The sequence below is a fragment of the Mollisia scopiformis genome, assembly GCF_001500285.1.
Source record: "Mollisia scopiformis unplaced genomic scaffold LY89scaffold_32, whole genome shotgun sequence".
NCBI lineage: Eukaryota > Fungi > Ascomycota > Leotiomycetes > Helotiales > Mollisiaceae > Mollisia > Mollisia scopiformis.
The window spans coordinates 103,584-125,810 of NW_017263612.1; the positions used below are offsets into that span (position 1 = coordinate 103,584).

Here is a 22,227-nt window from a genome sequence, read left to right on the forward strand (position 1 = left end):
TTTCTTTGCTCGAAAAGAGAGGATGAGGATTTACAGAGCAACCGAGAAGTCTAGAAGCACCTGGACCGAGTTCTAGGTAAGCTGAGAGGCATATTTTGAACTTTTCGTACCTGGAGATTTCTAATTTGAGCATACTTCAGTCATCGCGCCCGGAAGATCATTCTCAGGGGAAGAAAGAGAGGTTACACAGCAGCCGAAGAGTCGAGAAGCACCAGGAGCAAGTCACAGGTAAGTCATGATGCAAACTTTGAGCTTTTTCCTGACTGGAGTCATCTAATTCGAGCAAACTTCAGTCGTGAGACTCAGAAGTTCCTTCTCAGGACGAGAAAGAGAGTTTACAAAGCAGTCGAAGAGTCGAGAATCCCAGGACCAATGTTTCGGAAGCCAAGCGGAGGTAATATTGGGATTTTTCAATCTTCTGTGTCGAGAGATGCTTCACATTACAAAGCCCAGCATATCATTTAAGGAGAGAGAGAAAGATATTACAAAGCAGTGGAAGAGTTTAGAAGCACCATCACCAGTGTCTCAGAAGCAGAGCGGAGGAATCATTGTGCCTTTTCATTGCTTGGTATCGAGAGATGCATCCCATCACCGAGCTCCGAAGATGCCTTCCTGAGAAAAGAAGGCCATCTGACAGCTCAGGGAAGAATTTGGAACTCTTCCGAAGTGGGCAGACACCAGGTCCAAGCCCTAGATAGTTAGATAGAGAGATGCTCCTCAGCCGAGGAAGTGAGATAGGTCTGAGTTCAGAAGAACGGAGCCGGCAGTTATTGTTGGAAGCCAAAATATATTCCGGTCACGAGCCTCAACCTTTTTTCCTTTGAACAGTGATTTACGAATCAAAAATGTTGTTATAATCATAAGCCTGAATAAGTATAGTTTTCCTTTAAGCAAACACGAATCTTTTCATTTTCTAATTTTCTAATTTTCAATCTTCAATCACGAAATTGAAGATATCTACAAATCGAAACTCAAAGAAGACTTGGTATCAAGGTATGTATGATGAAGCCGAAGGACCGGCTAACCCATGCTCCGTGCGTGGAAGCCTTCCGTGGCAGTGGTTCACGATTCCCCTAGAAAAACACCAAGAATTTTCTACACTCGAAGAATCACCACTGAAACTACAGGGAGTTGAGCGAACCCCCCCCTCCCCCCCCAAAAAAGGAAATCTGACTAAAAAGCCATTCCGAATCCTCTCCTTGATCACAAGCACACAAATTTGCGGAATTGAGAGGATCTCATCAAATAAAGCTGACAGTTGCTTGCAATAGTCTATCCTTTCTCCTTTGATCCTTCAGTCAGTCAGCCTTGCGGGACGGTCTCAGGCTGGATTGTGTTATTTTATGGATTTTTTAGGCCACGGTATGTGATGGAATATGGGGATCGGGGTGAGTAGAAGGCTCGAGGGGTTGGGGATAGGAGAGTATCAGGTTTCTGACCGATACAAGCACACGAGTTGGCGATTTTGAGGGGGTTTTGTTGAAGCTGACGGTTATGATAGCTATTTTCTCTTTCCCTCGATGCTGGATCTGTCCTTCAAGGGGCGGTGTCAAGTACATTTATATCATTTCACAGATTTTCAGTTCACGGCAGCGACGATCAGCATGAGAAGGAATAAGTCTCGAAAGATTACGGACCCGGAATATCATATTGGCAGTCAACAACATCTCTCTCCCTCTCCCTACTCCATTTTACCCGGCGAACCGCATACCCAATTTTCACAAAACAGCATCAGAATCAACTACGCGAGACTTCCCAGGCTCAATAACCTCACACCCCTTCAATTTCCTCAGCATAAACATAGGTTTCAACCCCTTCCGATCCAGCTCCTTGAACACGACAAGCGGCTGCTCATCGAGCCCCATAAGCCGCTCCACATCTCCATACATGACGTACAGCGAATACTCGTCGGCAGAAGCCTCGATGTTGTATTTTCTCAGGGCGGCGGGTAGGACTTTCCATGTTGGGTCTGTCATGCTGACGCGGAATGATTTGAAGATTTCGGCGCTTCCTCGAGACGCTGCTCCTCCTCCTCCTTCAATTTGAGACTGTTGCTCGCTGATTTCGGAGGGGCGTTGGCTATATCGGGATAATAATGGTGAGGGGTCAGGAGAGGGAGTGGTGGGTGGGAGAGTTGATGGGTGAGTGGCTCGGTCTTGGAGAGGGGGAGGGGGAATGCTGCTTCGTTGAGTACCACACAGTTCCAAACTTGGTGCGGAAAATGAGCTCATCAATAATACCGATACACCAGGCGACGTTGATCCCTGTAAGGCTGGGAATCTCCTTTCCAGCTCGAAGAGGACGTCGACAACCAGATCTTTAAATCGGTGGGAAGGGAGTGTGGAAAGTTTCTCTCGGGCTTGGTTTCGTTTTGGGTGATAACGGATATCTTTTTGGAGAGAGGACGGTGTGGATCCTTCGAATTGCCGCCGGAAGAGCTCGTCGTAGACGTCTGTTCGGAGTTCTTTGAATTGGCGGTCCGAGAGTCGGGTCATTTTGTCGCGGGCTCTACATCGTGGTTGGTTTTGAGGGCCCGAGGGGAGGGCACAGTGTTGGAGCATTGCGGTGTAGTGAGCTGCTACTTCGGGATCATGTAATAATATCGAGTCAGGAGATGGCATAGATGGTTGGCTATGGATTGGGGGCGAAATTTGATCCGGAGAAGGTATAGTTGCTTGGGTATTGGAGGAGGAAGCTGATTGTTGAGATAACGTGACAGAGTATGGTGGTGGATCTGGATCTTCACTTGTCACGGCAGCAGGAAGCTGGTGAGTGACTTTGGCAGCCAGAGAGACATCTTCGAGACCATCAATCAGAATCTTCAATTGCTTGACTTTGTCCTCAAACTTCTTTGCATCACAAATGGTCCATTTCACGATAGTGAAGTAGGACTTTTGCCTCTGGTTATCTCGAATTCGTTGTTGTAATGATTTGATGGCTCGGGTATTCGATAATGCACTCAAAGAAATGGTCGACCGAAGAAGGGCTTTCTCGTTGGGTTGAGTTGCATCAGAAATAAGCGGTGGTCGAAATTCATATTTGTATCTGATCGATTCGATTTCTGTCATCAGATGAACGATATTGCCGACGCCTTGTACGATGGTTGATTGCACATCTGGTAGCGAGCTCAGTGTTGACTGAATGTCATTGAAAAGGTCCAGATCCAGGCCGATTGATTGTCCCCATAGCTTGAAGCGAAGCCAAAGAATGGAGAGCTCACTGCACAAAATCTCGAATTCCGATGCAAACGTCATTGTATGAATGAGGTGGACGAAAGCTATCGCACCAAGTAAGTTGTCCAGGGGACAGGGGCAGGGCCTCTCTCTTATCACCTTGAAAAGAAGTGGAAAAAGTACAGTAAGTTGTGGGCACGAACGGCTGACTGCTGCAGGCCAACGCCGTTTGAGAAACAAAAAGTGCACATGAGGCTCGATTGTCTGAGACCTACAGAAGACTCGAGATCATGACTGGCTGACCGGGCAGCGATGCAGAAGAGCCGGTCACTGAATGGGAATGACTTCTCACCTTGAAACACGCCACTGGACGAGGCTGCAGCTGTGTGTTGCTCTGCAGGACAGGCGGCCCACCGTGACTGGACACACATTTCGTGGATGCATTCCATCTCACCCATGAGTTGTGGTTTGTGGTCTCGCAGGCAGGCAGGCAGGCAGTGAAACATGCTCTCGAAAGGCGAGAGTTGAGTTTTCGGTGAGTTTGGAGAAGATAAGAATGGTGGTGGTGGTGGTTGTGGCCGATGTGGTTGGAGAATGATGCGAGAAGTGAGAATTGTAAGATTACGCTGCGAGGCGGCGGGGTAAAGTATCCTGGAAAGGAACAAGGAAGGATGGAAAGAAGGAAAGAAGGAAAGAGAACATCAGGAGTAATGGAACTCAAGTGCGGGCGTTGTCGGTTTCATATTATCAAAAGCTTCATTGTCCTCTGCTTTATCACTAGTCTGTAGTGATGCATCTATCAATGGTCCTATTCTTTGCTGTTGGCTTCTAAGTAATTTCTGTGAGTAAGATTACCTAGGTAGGTAGGTAGTATTTTTGAACACGCGTGACTTCATATTACACCGAGAATTACAAAAGGTAATTGCAAGAAAAGTTAGTATCGCTGAGATGTTGAGGTTGTCAAAGTCATAAAGTCTCGGAGGTCTATCCTTGAATGGGATCAAATTGACAGCGGGATTTCTTGCAGCTTTCGTCAGTCACATGTCTCAAGGGTCAAGGACGAGAAGACAAGGATGTTGGAGATCATCTATTGATAGCCCAAATCCATGTGCATTGATATCGGAGATTATCGTTATCAAACTTTAAAAAAGATCAATATACAAATCACGAGTGAAAAGATGTGAAGATTATGATGAATAAATATATCTTCAACTCATTATTTTTGAATCGGGTGGACAACCGAAGTGATTGGCGTTGCTGGCCGAGGAAAACATCCCACATTTTCACCGTTGCACATGAAACCTCGCATCCTTCCCGTGTGCCGGTTTGACACACCACCATGCATATCACTAGGCAAGATCGGGTGTAATTTTGCTTCAAGTTGCCGCATTTTGCTTTTGGCTAAACTAGATGGGGAAATTCAGGATCGCCAGAGTAAACATTGAGCCTGTGGGGTACGTTGGAATCGAGATTCACGGCCATTGATGACCCCTTAAGGAGTGCATCTTAAGATCCCCCTGGCCCCAGGCAACAACACGCAATAACAATAATATCAGAAATCAATGCAATAAAAGCAACCAAGTTCTCCTTCATATTGCCTCAAAACCAATATCAGAATCCCTTGTTACCAGGGAAAGGGCGAATCAGACACGCTACCACGGGAAGTCGCGACAACACGGAGTAAATAAGATCTATTTCGCTTCTCCACACCAACTTCCTACACACACAACTTTTCTTGCTCTGTGTCTCTTTCTCCCCCAAGCTCTCCTGTGGCACAATTCAAGACACCTGTCACATTTTGGTCGCAAACCTCTACAACGCGTCTTAAACACAGAACCACATTTCCTGCAAGCCTGCCGAATCGAAACTCCAGCAATCATGTCGCTCCAGGCTGTGTACAAACAGTTCCTTGCGGCACCCAACTCTGCGCTTTTGGCCAGCAACGCGTCGCTCAACTATATCACCACTCTGGTCACGATCAATGGCTCCTCCGAAATCATCAAGCATCTCAATAACCAGACCCGCGAGCTCAAGAAGAAGGAGGAGAAGTACCTCGGCGTGGTTGAAGGCGGAGACGCGCTCGCCGTCGAGGTTCACACCACCTTGGAATTCCTCATGGGAGGTGGAGCATATCTGCCAAGCTTGGATGACAACTTCCTCGCAGATCGAGTGGTTACATTTCCGATTGTGAGTTTTCGCGCATTCACTATACTGACGTTGCTGACATGTACAGATTCACATTGTGAGCTTCGACGCAGATGGCAAGATTCAGCAGATTCGGTTGAGCTGGGACCAGGGATCTCTTCTCAAGTTGATTGATGTGATTGGAAAGACTGGACGAAACTGGCCGATTCGGGATGGAAAGGATCAGATCAAGTTGATTGCAAACAGTGTCAAGTCGACCGGAAAGGCATTGGCGGATGCACCTCCACCGGTAGAAGAGTCGGCATACAATCGATCCAGAGGAAATTCCACGAACGTTACGCGCGATCCACACGCTTCCCTGTCTCTCTTTGCTCCTCGCAGCACGACCATCGAAGAATCTCTACCTTCCGTTGTGGCGCCCAAGTCGTCCGCAAAGCCACCCCCACGCGATTATAATGAGTTGTTCGGAGGACAAGATAGTCACGTTGAGGCGCCAGAAGAGCGGTCAGAGTCCCCATCAAAAGCTATCGCTCCCAAGCTTGGTGCAGGAAAGAACTACGGACCATCACGACTTTTCGATACAGAATCAGCGGCAGAAACCATGTCAGGCGCGAACAAGGAAAAGATGTATCGTCCCAATGCTGCCAGATACCAGCATTTTGACTTTGGTGATGGAGAGGAGGTCGAACAAAAGAAGCCGGTAATCGATGCCAACAAGCATTCCAGCCAATGGAATTTCGACGACTTCATGACTCCACAGAAGGCTGTGCCGTCCAAGGTTCTGCGTACCAATGACGTTCGTCACTGGGGAAATAGCGATGATGAAGTTGTTGACAGTCCTATCAAGGTCAAGAAGGTCGACAAGCCACGAAAGGATGCCGAAACACATTTCGAATTTGTCGACGATGGAACACCTGATGGAGAACGACGTGCTCCCGGCCGTCCTCGAGGACAAGGACAGAATAATGGACTTGGTCTTTACAAGGATAATCTGTTTGACGAGGAGACTGGTGCTGCAGCAGTTGGCAACGACCCAGTACCAAACCTGGCCAATGTCAAGGATCGACGCAAGGATTTTGACCCTCATTTCACGATGACTGATGATTCTCCAGCATCGAAGCCAGCAGCTCAAGCAGTTCCTGAAAATAAGGCCAAGGTTGTGAAGATGATGGATGCCAATTGGGACACCTATGATCAATCACCAAGCCAAAAGGAGAACGGCACCATTCCCAACAAGGGCATCACCATTGCAGGTGATGGCATGGGTGGAAAGAAGGGTCCTCTGTCCGAAGCTACCAACATCATGAGCCACCGAAATGACAACCCTAAGGGTATCAATACTGCTGGTGATGGAATGGGCGGTAAGAAGGGATCCGGACGAACATGGGGCTTCGGTGACGATTCCGACGGCGAAGAATCCGGTGGTGTCAACAAGCCAGGTAAATTCAGAACCGGCAAGACACAAGGAAAGGCCCAAGCTACCGGAGGCGATTTCTGGGATTTCTAAATGGAGTTCCTCGACAGTGGAAGGAAGTGGAGGATTCACGGCTGGATAATGTGTAATGCGGTACGAGCTTTATGAACAGCATCACATCATGGCACTGCTTTTCTTTTTGTTTTTGTCATTGGACGCGACGTCTTTCCTTGTCTTTTCGTTGAGTGTTGTGCGAGTCGGCGAATGATATCCTTCCTCGTTGGATGAAGGATTTGTGGATATGGATACGAAGATGCGGTTGGAGAAAACAAAAGCGTTGGGAGGAGGGGGTGGATGCTTGTATGTTATGTTGGTGTTATGATATCTGATGGTAGTATTAGAATGAATGAATTGAGTATCATACATGATGAGACTGTTTGCTGTGTCGGGTGGGTTTGCGCTTGGCTTCGAAATGCGCTGGATACAAGTCACGTGATGACCTACGAGAAGAGAGTTTCCATCCAATGAGCAGTAATCCTGCAGCCATTTTGAAATCCCTTCTTTCTTTCATCCCAGTGGACTCACTCTTTCCTCCCAGGTTCGTTCCGGGCGAGACAAGACACGTCATGTCTCACTGAACTTGGACATTTGGATCATTTTTTCCTCGTTCTTCTACAACTTCGTCTTCTTTTCTGGATAGGTATGGGTTTGGAGTTCTTTGAATATATATATTTCTTCGTGTGTGTACGGAATTCTGGGTACGAAGATAAGTTAAGGAGATAGTTCAGCGTTTCGATTGTTTAGTATTAGTTGGCAGATTTTTGGACATTGAGGATGAGGATGAGGATGGTTGGAAAGTGAGAGTATGTAGGGGGAGTTGTGGCGTCGAATGAACATAAAGTCAAAGAAGAAGGTGTCTTTTTGTGTCTTTTTTAATGGGGAATATGAACGCGGCGATGGTTGAGGGGAGGAATTGTTGGGTGTTATTTGTTTGTGGATGTTGTAGGAAATGATGCTCTGCTTCTTCCTCAAATAGGTACTGAGATCGTGGCATAAAAGCGATGCGGCTGCAGGGCTCTGTTCGCTGGAAAAGTGATCTCCAAGGCTGCATAGCACGCTGTGAGCAGCATCATTAGTGGTTATGTTACCTGAAGGTTCGGTGAATCATGCGTGGTCTCGCTAAATGGTGCTTCGAGGGCATCGTGGCTGACGTTGATTAAGCTTTACGGTCCCCAGAGCTACAGGGTGTAACTTCGTAAGTTTCTGACAGCGCAGCGCATCTAGTTTAGTGTGTCTGTACTGGGGCATTAAGCCCTTCGGGTATTTCTACAGCGCTTCTTCACTGAATTTCAGGGGACTGAAAGCTCACATTCCCTGTGAGTGCACCACCCTCTGCAGCAATCTCTGTACTGTTGTCGAATTGATTTCTTGTACTTATGGTCTTTGAAAGATTGTCTTGAGCACAGTTTTTACTAAAGTGGACTCGAATAATTTCGGCATCCGCGAAACCACCCCCCTTTGCCTTGGATATGACTGGACTCTCTTCCGTTGCTCTTCTCTTTGAATCGCTTACTGGGCTGCTGAATCCAATTTTTACATTCCAAAGTGTAGTTTTCCTACGAGGCTCTCAACCATCTCTTCTGCCTCACATACCAAGCTGCAACACTAACCGTGCTACCAATCATACAAGACCCCATGAAAAGGACCACCGCCTTGTATTTCATCGCTCCATAACTCTCTTTTGCAGTAAATGGCAGAATCAAACCCGCACTTATCGGGCCTGCCACCACATTCCCAATTCCCTTGCCGGCACAGAACAAGCTAAAGGTTGCAAGTGCAGCAGTTGGTTCATTGCTTACTGCGCTTCCCATCCTTGCCCACATCGCGACATAACCTGCTCCGAAGAATCCATACACCAAGGAGAAAACGATGAGAACGGCTAGCGACCGTGCCAGGCCCCAGAGCGTCAGAGATGCAATTGCTGATACAATCGTTGATATCATGATGAGGAGGTTCAAGTTCAATCTGTGATCGGATAGATAGCCAAAGCTGATCTGACCCATGACTTGCGAGATACTGAGTAGAGCCAACAACAGCGCGCCCTGAGATAAGTTGAGTCCGATAGAGACTGCGTATGACGGGAGGTAAAGTGATGGGAAGAAGTATCCGAGGCCTTGCATCAAGTTTGATGCACAATATACCCAAAACAAAGGTTTCTTCAAACAACTCCAATCGGTTCGTCCAGCAGTGCTGTGTACCGAAGGTGGTAAGCGGCCTTTCAGAAGCGGTAACAAGGGGCCTGTTAGCACTGCCAAGCCGATAGCAATGGCCCGAAGTGTGGTGGGGTATCCGTATCTGTGTAGCATGGCTTCGACCGCGAATGGCATCATGATACCAGATATTCCTGAAGATGCACATAGAATCCCATACGCCATTCCTCTTCGCTCGATCCAGAATTCGTTCACGAAGCTCAAGATAGGGTAGTAGAAGATCAAGAATCCCACACCGTACATAACGCCTTGTGTGAAGATGAGGGCACCGAGAGTTGTGGAGAAGGACCCTGCTGCAAGTCCTCCTAGGCAAAGAGGCCCTGGATTCATCAGTGAAATGGCCCACGTGACTCTCAAAGAAGGGTATTCTCACAGCCAGCAAAGATCATTTGTCTTTGGTATCTAGAGTACCGTTTTATCAAAGGAATAACAAGCGGTGCTCCAAGGTACGAGATCCCAGATGCCACGGTACCTACAATAGGAATGTACGGATCGTTTGCAAATTGCGGAAGGCTGGAGTAGTAATTCTGGAAAACTCCAAATGAGAGAGGAAAGCCTTGATGTTCATCTGTTAGCAGCTACGTTATACGATCGTGGCAAGTTTTACCCCAGAAAAGAGCTTCGAAGACGAATGCTGCAGCAAGAAGCCTCCAGGCTGCTGCTCCACGATCCACTGGCTCTAGGTATTGCTGGACGTCTCTGTTATGTTGTGAAGCTTCATTTTGGCTCAAGTGAGAGGGTTCGGGGTCAACGTAGAATTGATCAAGCTGGTGGGGTTGTTGCCGAGGCCATTGTTGAAGCTCTACCGAGGGAGTGGTGATTGTGGAGCTCATTTTCGTCGAACGAAACTTAGAAGCTTGATTTCAAGAATCCAAGACTCACTTTGAGTTCCTGAGATGATGCAAATGAGTTGTATTATGAATCAACTTTTTCTTCCTTGTGCACCTGGCATCTGATACCTACTAGGTAGGTCAGTCAGCTTGCCGCTGTTGCAACCGGTCGTCTAGTAGGACAAAACCTCACGACCCAAAAAGCCTCGGCTCGGCTCCCAACACAGAATAATGATTTTCCACTCTTGTGACTGTGCATAAACTCACTTGATGCATCTTTCAGAAAAGAATTCAGAGTATTTTAAATTTCGCAATTTCTTGCTCCATTGAAGTACGGTCTTTTCTATGCTTTTAGCATTCACATACTGTTCGCTTAAGCAAGCCTTCGGAATCTCTTACGGACTTGATGCATTTATATTTATTTTGTTCGTTCAGGTTTCACTCTTATCTTAAGAAGATAAGAACTTTGATACAGTCTCTCCGCTCAATAATGTGCGATATGTTTCAATATACAGTATTCCAATCACTTCATCCTTTCTGATCGTTGCTATGGATCCAGCGACCATTCTAGCCATCACAGGAGCGTGCGTAGGAATCACTCGCAACGCAGCCAGTTTCGTAACGGGTTTGAACGATCTTATTGTCAGATTTCGAGATGTGGAGCTTGACCTTTCCGCAATTGAAGCTCAGACCGGCGTGCTGGGCCTGGTCTCGGAACGTCTTCGTCTCTGGATCAATATCTATCAGGATGAGTTAAGTGACATAGAGTGGACGAGGCTGTGGGAATGTGTCTACAAATTGCGAGCAACTAGTCAGAGCCCTGTCGAATGCCACTGATCGCGTGGGAAGAACATCTATCCCAGGCGCGACTGGAGTGCAACGCAGGAAGCTCAGTATCTGGAAAAGAGGGCAAGCACTCTTCGCCCAGCCACAACTGCAACGATACGCAAGAGCACTTGAGCAGCAGGGCAATGCCGTGAATGCATTTCTTCAAGTTTTTCAAAGGTAAGCTTTTCAAGTCAAAGAGATGCTTATGCGCCGTCGCTAAGGGTGTCAGCACTACACGACTCCAAAGACCTGCCGCCTTGCAAAATAAAAGGACCAGTATTATCATCGATGGAGCAATTAGCTCTGCTTCTAAAACATCTGCTGAGATTATGGCTTGGCTTCAACAAGTAGACACTGATGAAGGTACCGGTTCAGATAGAGATTCGGGCTTTTTCCAAGACACCGCCTCAAATGCCTCTTCCAACCGTAGTTCCACTACAGTTTCGATCAACACTGAGTCTCTTCTGACGCACCCTAGTCAATTGACTCCTCTACATATCCCTCACTTATCCGACGGAATTTATGACAGGGACCATCGGCAGCGGGGACATATAACGCGACGCGCATTTCCTAGGCCATACACCACACATAGGCGCGTTCCTGATCCCAGATCGAACTCTTCGAATCTTAATCAGAATGTTCGACATCGCGCAGCTCCCGAAGATCCAGGAGGAGATGATAGCCCTCCGTCATCAGATTCAGACGACAGCGACAATGTGACAACAGTTAGTTATATGCGGTCATCAGATTTAGACGACAGCGACAGCGTGACAACAGTCAGTTATATGCGGACTCGAGAAACGTCACCAAGCCGCCAAGGAGACTCCCCATCAACCAGTAGTACAGCGCGTACGGAATCCGTGATCAACTGCAACGGATGAGTATTGCCTCTTCGCCGTTTCACCTAAATCAACAACCTGCTGACCCGATGGCCGAAAACATTCACAGTGATCTTGTAAGACTGCAAGAAATCATGTTGGAACTTCGCCGTAACAACAACAGCATTCCAACTGCACTAGAAGCCCAGATAGAACGATTATTCAACCAGATCCGGGATAATCTGCGCGTGTTCGGGAATGAAGACGAACAAATTCTCCGAGGATCAAATATCCATAGCAGAAATGCTTCGGGCGAAACTGCACTTCATATCGCTGCAAAGAAGCGACCTGTGGACATTGCTGCGATTCGAAGATTCCTCAACCTTGGTGCGTCCGCATTACTTAAGGATTATCAACTCAATACGCCTCTACTCTCTCTCGTCTCGACTAAGTACGATTGGAACGATGACTCTGGAGATGCTGTCTCTTTGCTGCTCAATGCAGGAGTAGATATTAATGCAAGGCCTAACAACGGATGGACAGCTCTAAGTCGAGTAACAGATGATATGGACACCAGAACCTTTGGGATCCTTCTCGAAAGTGGTGCGGATGTTAACACAACAACGCCAGACCTCATGACGCCTTTACACAGAGCTGCAGAAAGGCCCTCGCTATACGGAGTAGAACTCTTGTTATCTCGCTCTGCCGATCCCAACGCAATTTCGCAAGGCGGCGAAACTCCGCTGAGCCTGGTGTGTCAACTCAGCTGCGCGCATGAAAGAGCACAAGCAACTATAGTTGAAAAGTTACTTACCGCCGGAGCGAGGCTAGACGCTGGCCCAGCTGGGGCAAAGCGGCCGCTGGATGCAGTGATCAAGGCGTTGAAAAGCAAAGAGCTCACCCTGAAACTTTTCAGGTGGAATTCAGGTGACATGCCCTCGTTCATTTGGGCACGGAGTGCGGTGGAAAACTCCATGTACACGATCCTCGTTCTACTTGAGCATTTGAACACAGTCACGCTACACTATACGACTCGTACTGCGGTTCAAAGTATGTATGTCTTCAGGCCAATGAGCAATCTTGAGTCTATACCCATTTCCGACTTACGACGTCGATTCAAGCAACGAATTGGAGAGATTGTGGTCCTTAGTAACAGACAGCTACAGCTATACGATGATTTGAACGATGGCCCCCAGTGGGATACAACTGGCCATGGCCAAATGAGCCGATGTTCTATTCGAAGGTACCTAGCCAATGGTTTAGATAGTAGTGTATTGGAGCTAATTCTCTTTATAGATCGTGAGGCCTCTTTATGCCTCGATGTTTGAGCCAGATGATGTGCTTGGGTCAGCCGAGTATGTCATATCCGCAGGTTATTTAACACGTGCAGAACTCTCAAGAGACAAGATCGGATAATTAATGATGCTCCATGCGTAAGGTGCTCTGTCGCTCGTTCTGGGGGAAATTCTACTCTTGATGACACGGGATAGAGTTTTCGATTGCTAGCCAGTCTTCCATCTCTTACGAATCTCCATTCCTTTCATCCACTCTAAAATCTCTGTAGAGGTCAGTGAATGAACGATATAATTCGTGCTTTAGTCCCAAGTTGAGGTCACGTGGCCCGGATTTCACTTCATCTCTCCAAGGCTCACCTAGTCTAGCTAGGAGTCGTAATGAGGACGAAGTCGCTGTATATCTGCTAGCAGTCACATATCACGTTATTTCATTCCCTGTGTTCATGCTTCATCATTGGTTCTAGCATTTTGTCTTTTTGAAAATCTTCATTTTCACTCATTGTCCCTCCAATAATTCACGGGTACTCCACCTTCATTCCCGTTCTCATCTCTAGCCCACCACTCTCCGAGTTGGCCGAGAGCTTTGAAGGCCGAGGACCCTGTGTCCGTGCTCCTCGAAACTAGTGATGACGGCCTACACGCAGGTCTAGACTTGGGAGTATTGCAGTTGCAAGCAAATTTGAAACAGCTGATAGTGTATAGATAGAAGTCTCAATAATATCACAGAGTTCATCACTTTTTGAAATTTAGAAACTAGATTATCTTCCCGGGGTTGTGTAATTCTTACATGACTCAGCACCAACTATGCTAAGTCTAGCAGCCATCGCGAAGGTCATGATCAGCTCGAAATGTTAGTAATAGACTGTATACTTCTGGCTGTTCGTTGTAGTCTATTCTTTCACGTGACCTATAAGACCTTACATTTCTTTTTATCTCTCTTGGATCTTCGTCTCGCACTCTCCGCTTTAGACTCACATAGTGAACAACGAGTTGGTAGTACTTGGTGCTCATGTACATAATCATCGCACATACTCGCTAGCGAGTAAGCGTACTTGCCATGAACGTCAGCAACAGAAGGGCAAAGCTGGGTTTCCCGACTAGTGTGAAGACAACTATACTTGATGCAAGTACGTCGACACATTGCAGATTCTACAACCAGTTGTAGGGCTTTTTTGTTGAAGTATTGTGGAGCGAGGATTGGCAGGGCATGCTTTCGGAAATTGTGTCAGCCAGAAGCGATTCAAAACCACCTCTCAGTTTATAAGCCTTTGGATGATGCCCTGTTCTTTAGCTCCACCGTAGTATTGACCCAAATTATGATGCTCTAACCATAGATCCGACGAACTCCGACTTGGTATGGAATCTACCTCACTGTTGCTCTCTCAAGCGACTGTTTCTTCTCTCATCATTCTGTCATTAGAATCAAGGCCTTACAACAAACCTGGAAAGTATCTAAAGAGCCGAAATGTCATCATATCTCATACATCCTTTACTTTGACTCCTACTGACCAAGAATAGAGTATATTTCTTTCTATTTAGGCCGTTTAAGCTTTCGTTGAGATTACATTTCTTTGGGGACCACAAAGACAGAGACTTTATGTTGTTCTTCAAACCCTCTCGACACAAAGAGATTTAAATATTCTTTGCTTGCCTTGAATTCAAAGAAAGAGCTTTCAACAAAAGCCTTGTATATCACAATGCAATTGTTATGATAGAACAGCTTCTCTGGATGATGTTCATCTGCTATAGAGGTCGCCCAATTCTCTCGATCCTGGTCCATCACTCATCATCAACACATTCCACTACCTGAATATACCAGACAACTATCGAATCGAACTTGCCAATCTATCAAAACACAAAACTTTCAACGCCTTACCGTCCCCACCAACTCTACCTCATCTTTAAAATGGAGCGTATTACTATCGCAGAACTTTTCACGTGCGGGCATGTCGGATTAAGCTCGGTAGTTCCTTCGTCTCGTTCTTCGCTCCTTTCTCGTAAGTTATGGTCGCGCGTCCGTAGTGTCGCCGCCACGCAAGATATCTCAGACTCACAGCAGATTGAACGAAATGTGGCCTGTTCTAAGTGCCAAGACCAAGAGCGCCGGCGACAAGCCGAGATAGATCGACAAAATCTGTTTTGTGAAAGCAATTTCTGGATAACCATCCACAAAGCGCATGAAGAGACTCAAGGAAATACCTTTCCAGCTGACGAGTGTAGCGATTGCGCACACCAGCGACAACTGTACTCTCTCCTCTGCGAAGGAACAGATGGAACAGAGAGCTCGAACTCAGACTCGTTATTTACCTCGCCCTCTGCCACTTCAAAAATCATATCCGACCAGTCCTCCACGTCGTCGCTAAACTCAGAAGAAGGGAGACAGATCGACGAATTTTCGGGTATGTCCTCGTATTCCACCACACTAAGCGAAAGCTGGGAGTCATTCCTGTCAGATCCTCGGAATGTACTCGTTCTCGAGCCAAGCTCTCCTCCACGACGCGTCGTTGACCCGGGAACTGTAGAAGGTCAAGCTGAGGTGTCCAACACTTCTTACCGGGGCCGTCAAATCATTGACCCCGGCACAGAAGAGGGGACTGAAAGACTCGAGAGGATTCGCACTCATTTCAAGATCCCGGAAGGCGTCCCGCTTTCCGAGCTGCCAGAGCACATTCCGACAGAGCGAGACATCATTAACCCTCTGTCTATTGATCTCACCCCCGAGATGCTAGGCTTTCGAGCACTACTCCAAGAACAAGAGACTCTAGACGCAGAGTATGTCGAGGAAGCCTCCAACTATGACTTACCAGGTAGCCCTGATATCCAAGGCGAAGAAGATGCGACCGAAACCAATTCAAATTCTGCAGACGATGATGCCATAGATGCTCTCTTCGATGACATCTACTCATCATATGGTGGCAAAGAAGAAGATTCAGCACCAGTAGATACCCTGAGTCCAACCACTACTCTAGAGTCAACTGCTCTCGAGCCAGATACTCTTGCATCAGCATCCACTTCACCCGAACTAGTTTCTGTGGAGGAAACCACCCCCGAGAGAAATATTGAAGAATCGTCTACGACTCCCGAGCCTGTCGCTACTCTCGCAACTGCTCCTCTCAGACCCATTACTCCTATTAAACGAACTTCTACTGTCAAGCCAACCTCTACTCGCAAGCCGGCTATTCCCAAACCAACTGCTGTGCCTATTAGAAAACCAGCAGCTGTAAAGGCGGGTCCACCGAAAGCAGCTTGGAAATAAGCACAATATGTAAAGAATGGTTGCTCAACATGGAGAAGGTAAGTCCTCACAGTATCTCTTGATCTCCTTAAGGCAAGTAACAGTCTGGGTCAGAGGTAAGTCAATTCCACGCTGGGCCGTGATGAGCTAAAATAAAATGTGTTAAAACCCTGTCAATCTCAGTTTCTTTGTTCCATAATGTGATATTCTTATTCTTGATGCTAACTATGAGTGTGAGAGAAAATTATCCAATGCTATACAGTACCTTAGAAATTGTCCGATCCCCTCCCCACTTTCTTATTACTACGATTTGGCTCCTTTTGGACACGATGACATACAACATTCTTATGAAGTAGCTTGGAAGTTGTTATAGGATACCTGGTACCGACTCCTAGATCTTGATAAGGGAATCCTCCAATGCTTTGTTAGGCCCAGGGTCTAGACCAGAAACCTCCTTCGCCGCTTCTGTCAGTGGCTTGTTTCTCAGACAATAACAGACTCGCCATTCCTTTGTTTTGAAGGGTTATTGCTTGCAATTATCTCACGATGTAGAATGACACAGTATGACGACTTCGATCACGAACGTGCTAATTATAGTTGAGTGAAAGAACAGTACGAAAGTACCACCAGTCAATCCACAAAGACTTAACATTGATCCTTCAGGTTCGTCTTCGAGACTTTGATGGACGTCGTACTTGCAGCTTCCAGCCGCGTACAAAGGTTACGATGCTTATATGAACCGTCCTTCGAATAATATTAGCATCCTCTCAATTATCTGAATATATCTCACTAGTTCACAGTTGTTGAAAATCGCAGCTACCAACATCATCAGATAATATCACAATGCACCTCACAAGTTTCTTTGCTTTTGCTCTTCTTTCTCTTCTACGGGGGGCCTCAGCAAGTATCTACAACATCACCTTTCCTGCGACTGTGGAGGTCCATAAGCAGTTCAATGTCACTCTCTTGACAGAAGGCAACATCCAGACCTCGCAGGACGTCGTTGTTGTGTTTGGTCTCCAGCCCGGGAGTGGACTTGAAGGATCATTGGGTTACTACAAGCTCACAACCCACTCATTAGGGCCAGCGGTCTCGAATGTCGAGTACCCAATTGTTTTCAAGGCCATCCTTCCTCCTAACTTTCCAAGCACAAATGCGAAGTACCCTGTGACCGCGACTGTGTTCAGTCTTCTGGGAACCTATAACACTCCGTCCTTTGCTACATTCTCAGATACTGTTAGTACTACCGGATATTGATTGAAGAAGAATGTTCCTCTACACGAGAGATGTGGAAGTTGTGTTGGGAGGAGACGAAGGTTGCCGCAGAATCTTAGATTTGTACATAAATATGGGAGAGTTCACCGTTCAAAGAAACCACCTCGAATTTCATCTTTCTTTAATGTACCCGAATTGGAGTAATTAAAAGCTTGTCTTGGCCTGAGAATATGGATTTGTAACATTAAAGTCGAAAGACGACATCTGTGTTGACTCGGGAGGTGAATAGTTGTGTGACATCCTCCTGCAAACATCAGAACAACAAATTGTTTCTTGCGGGACTCTTTCTATGATACAAATCATCACTTACTACGTGCCATTCATCCTCGTGCCGATGGCATATATCACGTGATCAGTGTCAAAAGTCTTCCCGAGGTCGATATTTCAACTTCTCGAAACTTTGAAGAAGGAGCAAAGAGACACATGGAAAAGAGAAAAAGAAAGGATAGAAGTATCTCCTTCAAGCCGAATTTGACGTCAATGGAACTCAAGTCTCTTGATGCAGGATGGGCACTACCACGTGCACAATGATACACGTGACTATCTGTCGAGCTCTTGTATACATAGGTTCCTTGGAGCTAGGTAATGAAAATGATGCAGATATCAGATGTGCTCGAAATGTTTGGCATTGTATCTCTGAACCTTTGAAATATTTTGCCAAGTCTCGGTTCGGACAATTGTTCCCCTGAATTTAAGCGAGAAACGCTGGCAACACAATAGCAAGCAACTATTGTCTGTTGAGAATGATCAGAACTCGTTAAAAAAATTCCATATATTTCTGATTGTTCTCTGATTGTTTCAGTCCGCTGCCGGCCCTGCGACGAAAAAGAAGAAGAAGAACGTGCCATCACCACCACCCCCTCCTCAAGCCTCGGTGGCTGCTACAGAGCCCACCAGGCGTGTCACCAGATCTGTTCTGCCGCCCCATCCAAGCCACCACCTGCACCAGCTCAGCCAAAGACCACAAAGCGTGGCACAAAAAAGGTTGTCAAGAAGGAAGAGAAAGTGGTCGCCGGCCTTTTCAAGTCAGCACCACCACCACCGGAGGCTCCCCCAGCAGCCATCCCCAAGCCCACCAAGCGTGCTTCTAAGCGCAAGGCTCCTGAGGAGCATGAGTCTGTCGTTGCTGGTCCTTCGGAGCCGGCTCAACCACCATCGAAGAAGAGAAAGGCCGACCCCAAAGGAAAGGGCAAAGCCGTTGAGCTTCCTGGGGAGGGGGAGAAGCAGCCAGGGGAGATGGTTTGTCACTTTCAATTCCAACGTTCGAAAATCAACTAACATTTCATAGTCAACTGTCAAGGCTGACTCTGTGCTGACTTCTCCTTCTGCTCCCGTCTCTGCGTTGAAGACCCGTTCCGGCCGGGCACTCAGCAATAAGGGAAAGGGAAAGGAGGTTGCAGCTCCACCCATGAAGCCCTACGCCGAGGCCGCGGCTTCAGCGATGGCTAGCAGTGTCTCTGCAGATGAGAATGGCGAAAAGAATGAGGTTCGCCCCTCATCCTCTCGGTTCCCTGTCTTAGGGGCCGATGAGGCGCCATCCCCAACCTTGCAAGTTGGGCCAGTATTCGGCACTGGTAATCTGCAAGGCGCTGCGAACCATTCGTCTGTGCCAGAGCTGCAGCAAAGTCGTGAGGGCTCCCCTGTTCTTGAGAGAGGTGGTGACGATACTGTCACCAAATACGTCCACCAACATTGGCCAGTCCTCCCTCCACAACCAAAGTTGCCTCCGGCATATGTCTTTCCATCACACTTCACCAACGCACAATACGCTACTGAGATTCCTGCTGCCATCCCTGGCGGCCAGGTCTGGGACCACAACACGAACCGCCACGTCAACGTGGACCTAGATCTAATTAGCAAGTACTAGGGGGGAAGGGAGGATTGTTCTTGCGGTTGTGTTCTGGCGGCGGCTTTCGTTCTTTGGTATTCGGGGAGTTTGGGGGACGTTCATGCTTTGTCTTTGGGGGGTTGGAGTTGGGGAATAATTTCTTGCTTGTCTTTAACTTTGCTGTGCGGATGCTGGATATCCAGCAATGAACCTCTCTTTCCTGATCTTCGAGCTTTCAACCTTTGATCTCTCCTCGCTCTGTGATTTGTGATTCATCCTGTGATGTTTATTCCTCGCTTTCGATCTCGATATGGAGAAGAGAAATCGAGTTGTGGCTGAAGGCAACATTAGGATGAAAGACCGTTCTTCTCCAGATCATGAACTTCAGTACAGCAGGCCAGGATTGTGTCTTCTGCGTCATGATTTAGCTTAAAGACACAAGCAGCCGAAAGTGAACTTTGAAAGCCGGCCAATTTGCCACTTTACCACATCTTGTTCCCCCTTCCTGTACCCTTCCTTATGCCAAAGTAGCGTTTCTTATTGTACAATGGACTTCGGCTTTTTCATGGCTCTCACAATTTGCTGCTCTTTTTCCAGAAGGAACGTTCCAATGTTGTGGCATGCCGTGGTCTTTTTTGCAGTGAATATTACTGTTCCACCAAATGCTCACCATCACTCTCTCGTCATATTTCACTTTTCAAATGCACTTCATAGAATTGATCCCGCTTCAATTCGAATTTCAGAGAGTTACGGGGACTTGTTCGGCATTCCCGTTTTGGAATAGGAGTCGGCACTCGATGTCTTGGCGCTCTTAGTCTCTTCGTAATGTACGTCAAACTCGCAATCTTTCCCATCTAAGCTTAAATCTATTTTTGACAACGCACATAATATGACCGTCATTTCTCAAAATAATACGTGAAGTCTGGGGAAGTATTCCAAGAAGGGAAGTTGAGGCTCTGCGGCTGTCGGATCTTAGGTTTCTTTTGCCTCAAGATCTACATGACGTTGTCACAACCGTTTTCATTCTCGCAGCTGCATTCCCGATTGGGAAACCAACAATCAAGGCATCGTGAAAATGTACGTTGAGAACGGAAAGAAACACTCCGAGATGGGAGGTATAAAGCCTCGCTCTTTCCTCGACACAACAGATCTCATTCAGCAGCAACCATTCACATACTCTCGCTACCACATCTAAGTCAAAGATTTAAAAGAATACCAGATCTCATTACTTTCTATCCAACCAAGTTCATACAGATTTTGCAACATGGTCTCCTTCACCCTGTCAACCATCTTTCTTGGTCTCGCGGCCTTGAGCAGCGCCCTCCCATCAAGCAAACGCGAATACTCCAAGACAAAATTCGCATTCTCGCTCCAAGCTGAAGGCTACCCCGCCCTCTCACTCAACGCAGTGCAATCTGGCACTCTCGGAAACCTCGACTTGGTTTTCCAACGACCATCTGCCTATCCAGGCACACCAGCGTACTTCAACGGCACGATACTCGATTTTGACCTCAGTGATCCCAACCTCCCAAGCTCATACGGCATGTATTTTACGAACGTCGGAGACAACTATGGTGTCACTGTCCCGGTGACTGCTATTTATGCTGGTGGAAAAGAAGGATTCAGCATTTTGAACGATGGAACTCTTGCTGCTCCCATGGATGCTGCTTTGGAGCACTTCTTTGCTTGCAATGGGACTGTGAATGGCGAAGACATCCTGCAGCTGAAGTGGGGCGTTTTCGAGTCTAATGGCGAAAGCCCAGCAGGTTGCGTCGCTGCAACTTTGAACCAAGTTTTCAATGTCAAGGCGTAGGCAGGGGCAAGCAGGGATCGAAAGGGAGAAGTGACGGGGCCTGTTAGTCATCACCGCATTGTAGATAGTTTGGAAATTCTGTACATACTCGCCATAATTAATTGAAGGTTTGTTGTTGGTCTTTGCGTTGAAGTTTCTTGTTACCACCTACAATCCCAGCTTCTCATTTCCTTTCCTCACAGCTTCCTTCACCTCCTCCGTCATCGTACTCTCACTGACTTCCTTCCAGTCATCCATATCTTTCAATCTACTCTGCAGCGTGGCCTTAATCTATGCATGACCATCCACACCAAGCGGCAACCTCAATGGCAACTCCCCACTCCCTACCTTTCCGGCCACAACATCAAAAACTACTTCAACCACCCTAGCAGGATCAGATGTCTGCTTATCCATATCTCCCTCAAGCATGAACTTCTCCAATTGCCTCGTAGGGTATTTTTCGTCCGCATAGGCAGGATGTCTGGCGATCATTTTCAAGCTCGAAGTTCCGAAATTAGACTTCACTCCTCCAGGTTCAAGGATCAAGAAATTGATATTCCAATCTGGCGGTATTTCTTTGGAGAACGCTTCTGTGAAGCCTTCGAGTCCAAATTTGCTGTTTTGCATTAGCGAGTACAGGAGAATGGAGAGATATCGACAAACCTAGCATGGTAAAATGCATTCCCAGCAACGGCAACCTGACCTCCTAGACTACTGACCTGTATCACCAGACCTCCTTTTGGCTTTCCATCATTCCTCTTTCCGTTGACATCCCTCATAATCCTCACAGCCTCTTTGCTCATATCCACAACTCCCCAAAAGTTCGTATCAATCTCCTTTCTCGCTTCCTCGTCCGTCGCGTTCTCAGTGTCTCCAATCAACAAGTACCCCGCATTGTTGACCACAATATCGACATGACCGAACGTCTCGATAGCGGAAGCAAATGCAGCTTTGATGCTTGGAATTGATGTCACGTCCAAGGAGAGTTTGAGGACCTTGGACGAACTTGGGAGGTAGGAGAGTGAGGAAACGTTGCGTGCTGTGGCTACGATGTTATGGCCTTGGACGAGAATGTGCTTTGCGAATGCGGCTCCGAGTCCAGATGATGCTCCTGTAACTATTGAGAGAGGTTAGTAAGGAGTGTGAGAGGGTGTGGAAGCACGTGACGTACCAAGCCAGACAGTGTCCGGGCCAAATCTGGAAGGAGATGCCATGTTTGAGTAGAAAGGGGACTGAATGAGCTCAAGGATGATGCAGTTTCTTAAGAGTGAAAGTAAAGAGTCTTGCTTTCTATTTCTAAATTCTTATATCTTAGACTTTCTCC

General features: G+C 47.1%; 9 protein-coding genes across 9 annotated transcripts; 6 read left to right on the forward strand and 3 right to left on the reverse strand.

The window, feature by feature from the left end:
* Positions 1–1,718: 1,718 nt before the first annotated feature.
* On the reverse strand, positions 1,719–3,254 carry LY89DRAFT_676838 (uncharacterized protein; the record flags this gene model as incomplete). Its single annotated transcript, XM_018213635.1, has 1 exon — positions 1,719–3,254. The coding sequence occupies one exon, from the start codon at positions 3,252–3,254 to the stop codon at positions 1,719–1,721; it is 1,536 nt and encodes a 511-aa protein (XP_018062773.1).
* Positions 3,255–4,678: 1,424 nt separating this feature from the next.
* LY89DRAFT_724910 (uncharacterized protein) lies at positions 4,679–7,151 on the forward strand. The gene is made up of 2 exons (XM_018218940.1): positions 4,679–5,360; positions 5,407–7,151. The coding sequence occupies exons 1-2, from the start codon at positions 5,052–5,054 to the stop codon at positions 6,823–6,825; spliced, it is 1,728 nt and encodes a 575-aa protein (XP_018062774.1). The 5' UTR covers positions 4,679–5,051; the 3' UTR covers positions 6,826–7,151.
* Positions 7,152–8,185: 1,034 nt separating this feature from the next.
* LY89DRAFT_658720 (MFS transporter, MCP family, solute carrier family 16, member 10, variant) lies at positions 8,186–9,835 on the reverse strand (the record flags this gene model as incomplete). Its single annotated transcript, XM_018212486.1, has 3 exons — positions 8,186–9,322; positions 9,376–9,558; positions 9,610–9,835. 3 exons carry the CDS (start codon positions 9,833–9,835, stop codon positions 8,349–8,351), a joined length of 1,383 nt encoding a protein of 460 aa, XP_018062775.1. The 3' UTR covers positions 8,186–8,348.
* A 546-nt stretch (positions 9,836–10,381) lies between these two features.
* On the forward strand, positions 10,382–13,026 carry LY89DRAFT_764528 (uncharacterized protein; the record flags this gene model as incomplete). Its single annotated transcript, XM_018221636.1, has 5 exons — positions 10,382–10,643; positions 10,696–10,837; positions 10,908–11,436; positions 11,502–12,721; positions 12,775–13,026. 5 exons carry the CDS (start codon positions 10,382–10,384, stop codon positions 12,779–12,781), a joined length of 2,160 nt encoding a protein of 719 aa, XP_018062776.1. The 3' UTR covers positions 12,782–13,026.
* Positions 13,027–14,528: 1,502 nt separating this feature from the next.
* On the forward strand, positions 14,529–16,029 carry LY89DRAFT_764530 (uncharacterized protein; the record flags this gene model as incomplete). The annotated part of the gene is made up of 1 exon (XM_018221637.1): positions 14,529–16,029. Exon 1 carries the CDS (start codon positions 14,680–14,682, stop codon positions 16,027–16,029), a length of 1,350 nt encoding a protein of 449 aa, XP_018062777.1. The 5' UTR covers positions 14,529–14,679.
* An 822-nt stretch (positions 16,030–16,851) lies between these two features.
* Positions 16,852–17,386, forward strand: LY89DRAFT_764533 (uncharacterized protein; the record flags this gene model as incomplete). The annotated part of the gene is made up of 1 exon (XM_018221638.1): positions 16,852–17,386. One exon carries the CDS (start codon positions 16,852–16,854, stop codon positions 17,263–17,265), a length of 414 nt encoding a protein of 137 aa, XP_018062778.1. The 3' UTR covers positions 17,266–17,386.
* A 403-nt stretch (positions 17,387–17,789) lies between these two features.
* On the forward strand, positions 17,790–19,150 carry LY89DRAFT_676844 (uncharacterized protein; the record flags this gene model as incomplete). The annotated part of the gene is made up of 3 exons (XM_018213636.1): positions 17,790–17,865; positions 18,086–18,522; positions 18,572–19,150. 3 exons carry the CDS (start codon positions 17,790–17,792, stop codon positions 19,148–19,150), a joined length of 1,092 nt encoding a protein of 363 aa, XP_018062779.1.
* A 1,001-nt stretch (positions 19,151–20,151) lies between these two features.
* Positions 20,152–20,962, forward strand: LY89DRAFT_330108 (uncharacterized protein). The gene has a single exon (XM_018206780.1). It carries the CDS (start codon positions 20,376–20,378, stop codon positions 20,922–20,924), a length of 549 nt encoding a protein of 182 aa, XP_018062780.1. The 5' UTR covers positions 20,152–20,375; the 3' UTR covers positions 20,925–20,962.
* A 109-nt stretch (positions 20,963–21,071) lies between these two features.
* Positions 21,072–22,124, reverse strand: LY89DRAFT_764536 (NAD(P)-binding protein; the record flags this gene model as incomplete). The annotated part of the gene is made up of 4 exons (XM_018221639.1): positions 22,075–22,124; positions 21,567–22,020; positions 21,252–21,519; positions 21,072–21,194 (listed from the first exon to the last, which is right to left on the reverse strand). Exons 1-4 carry the CDS (start codon positions 22,115–22,117, stop codon positions 21,072–21,074), a joined length of 888 nt encoding a protein of 295 aa, XP_018062781.1. The 5' UTR covers positions 22,118–22,124.
* Between the last annotated feature and the right edge of the window lie 103 nt (positions 22,125–22,227).

What these genes read in the sequence shown, in the direction of transcription:
- LY89DRAFT_724910 (XM_018218940.1), top strand. Translation starts at nt 5,052, where the DNA reads ATGTCGCTCCAGGCTGTGTACAAACAGTTCCTTGCGGCACCCAACTCT. An exon ending in GAGTGGTTACATTTCCGATT is followed by an intron (nt 5,361 to 5,406) that starts GTGAGTTTTCGC and finishes TGACATGTACAG; the next exon opens with ATTCACATTGTGAGCTTCGA.
- LY89DRAFT_330108 (XM_018206780.1), top strand. Translation starts at nt 20,376, where the DNA reads ATGGTCTCCTTCACCCTGTCAACCATCTTTCTTGGTCTCGCGGCCTTG.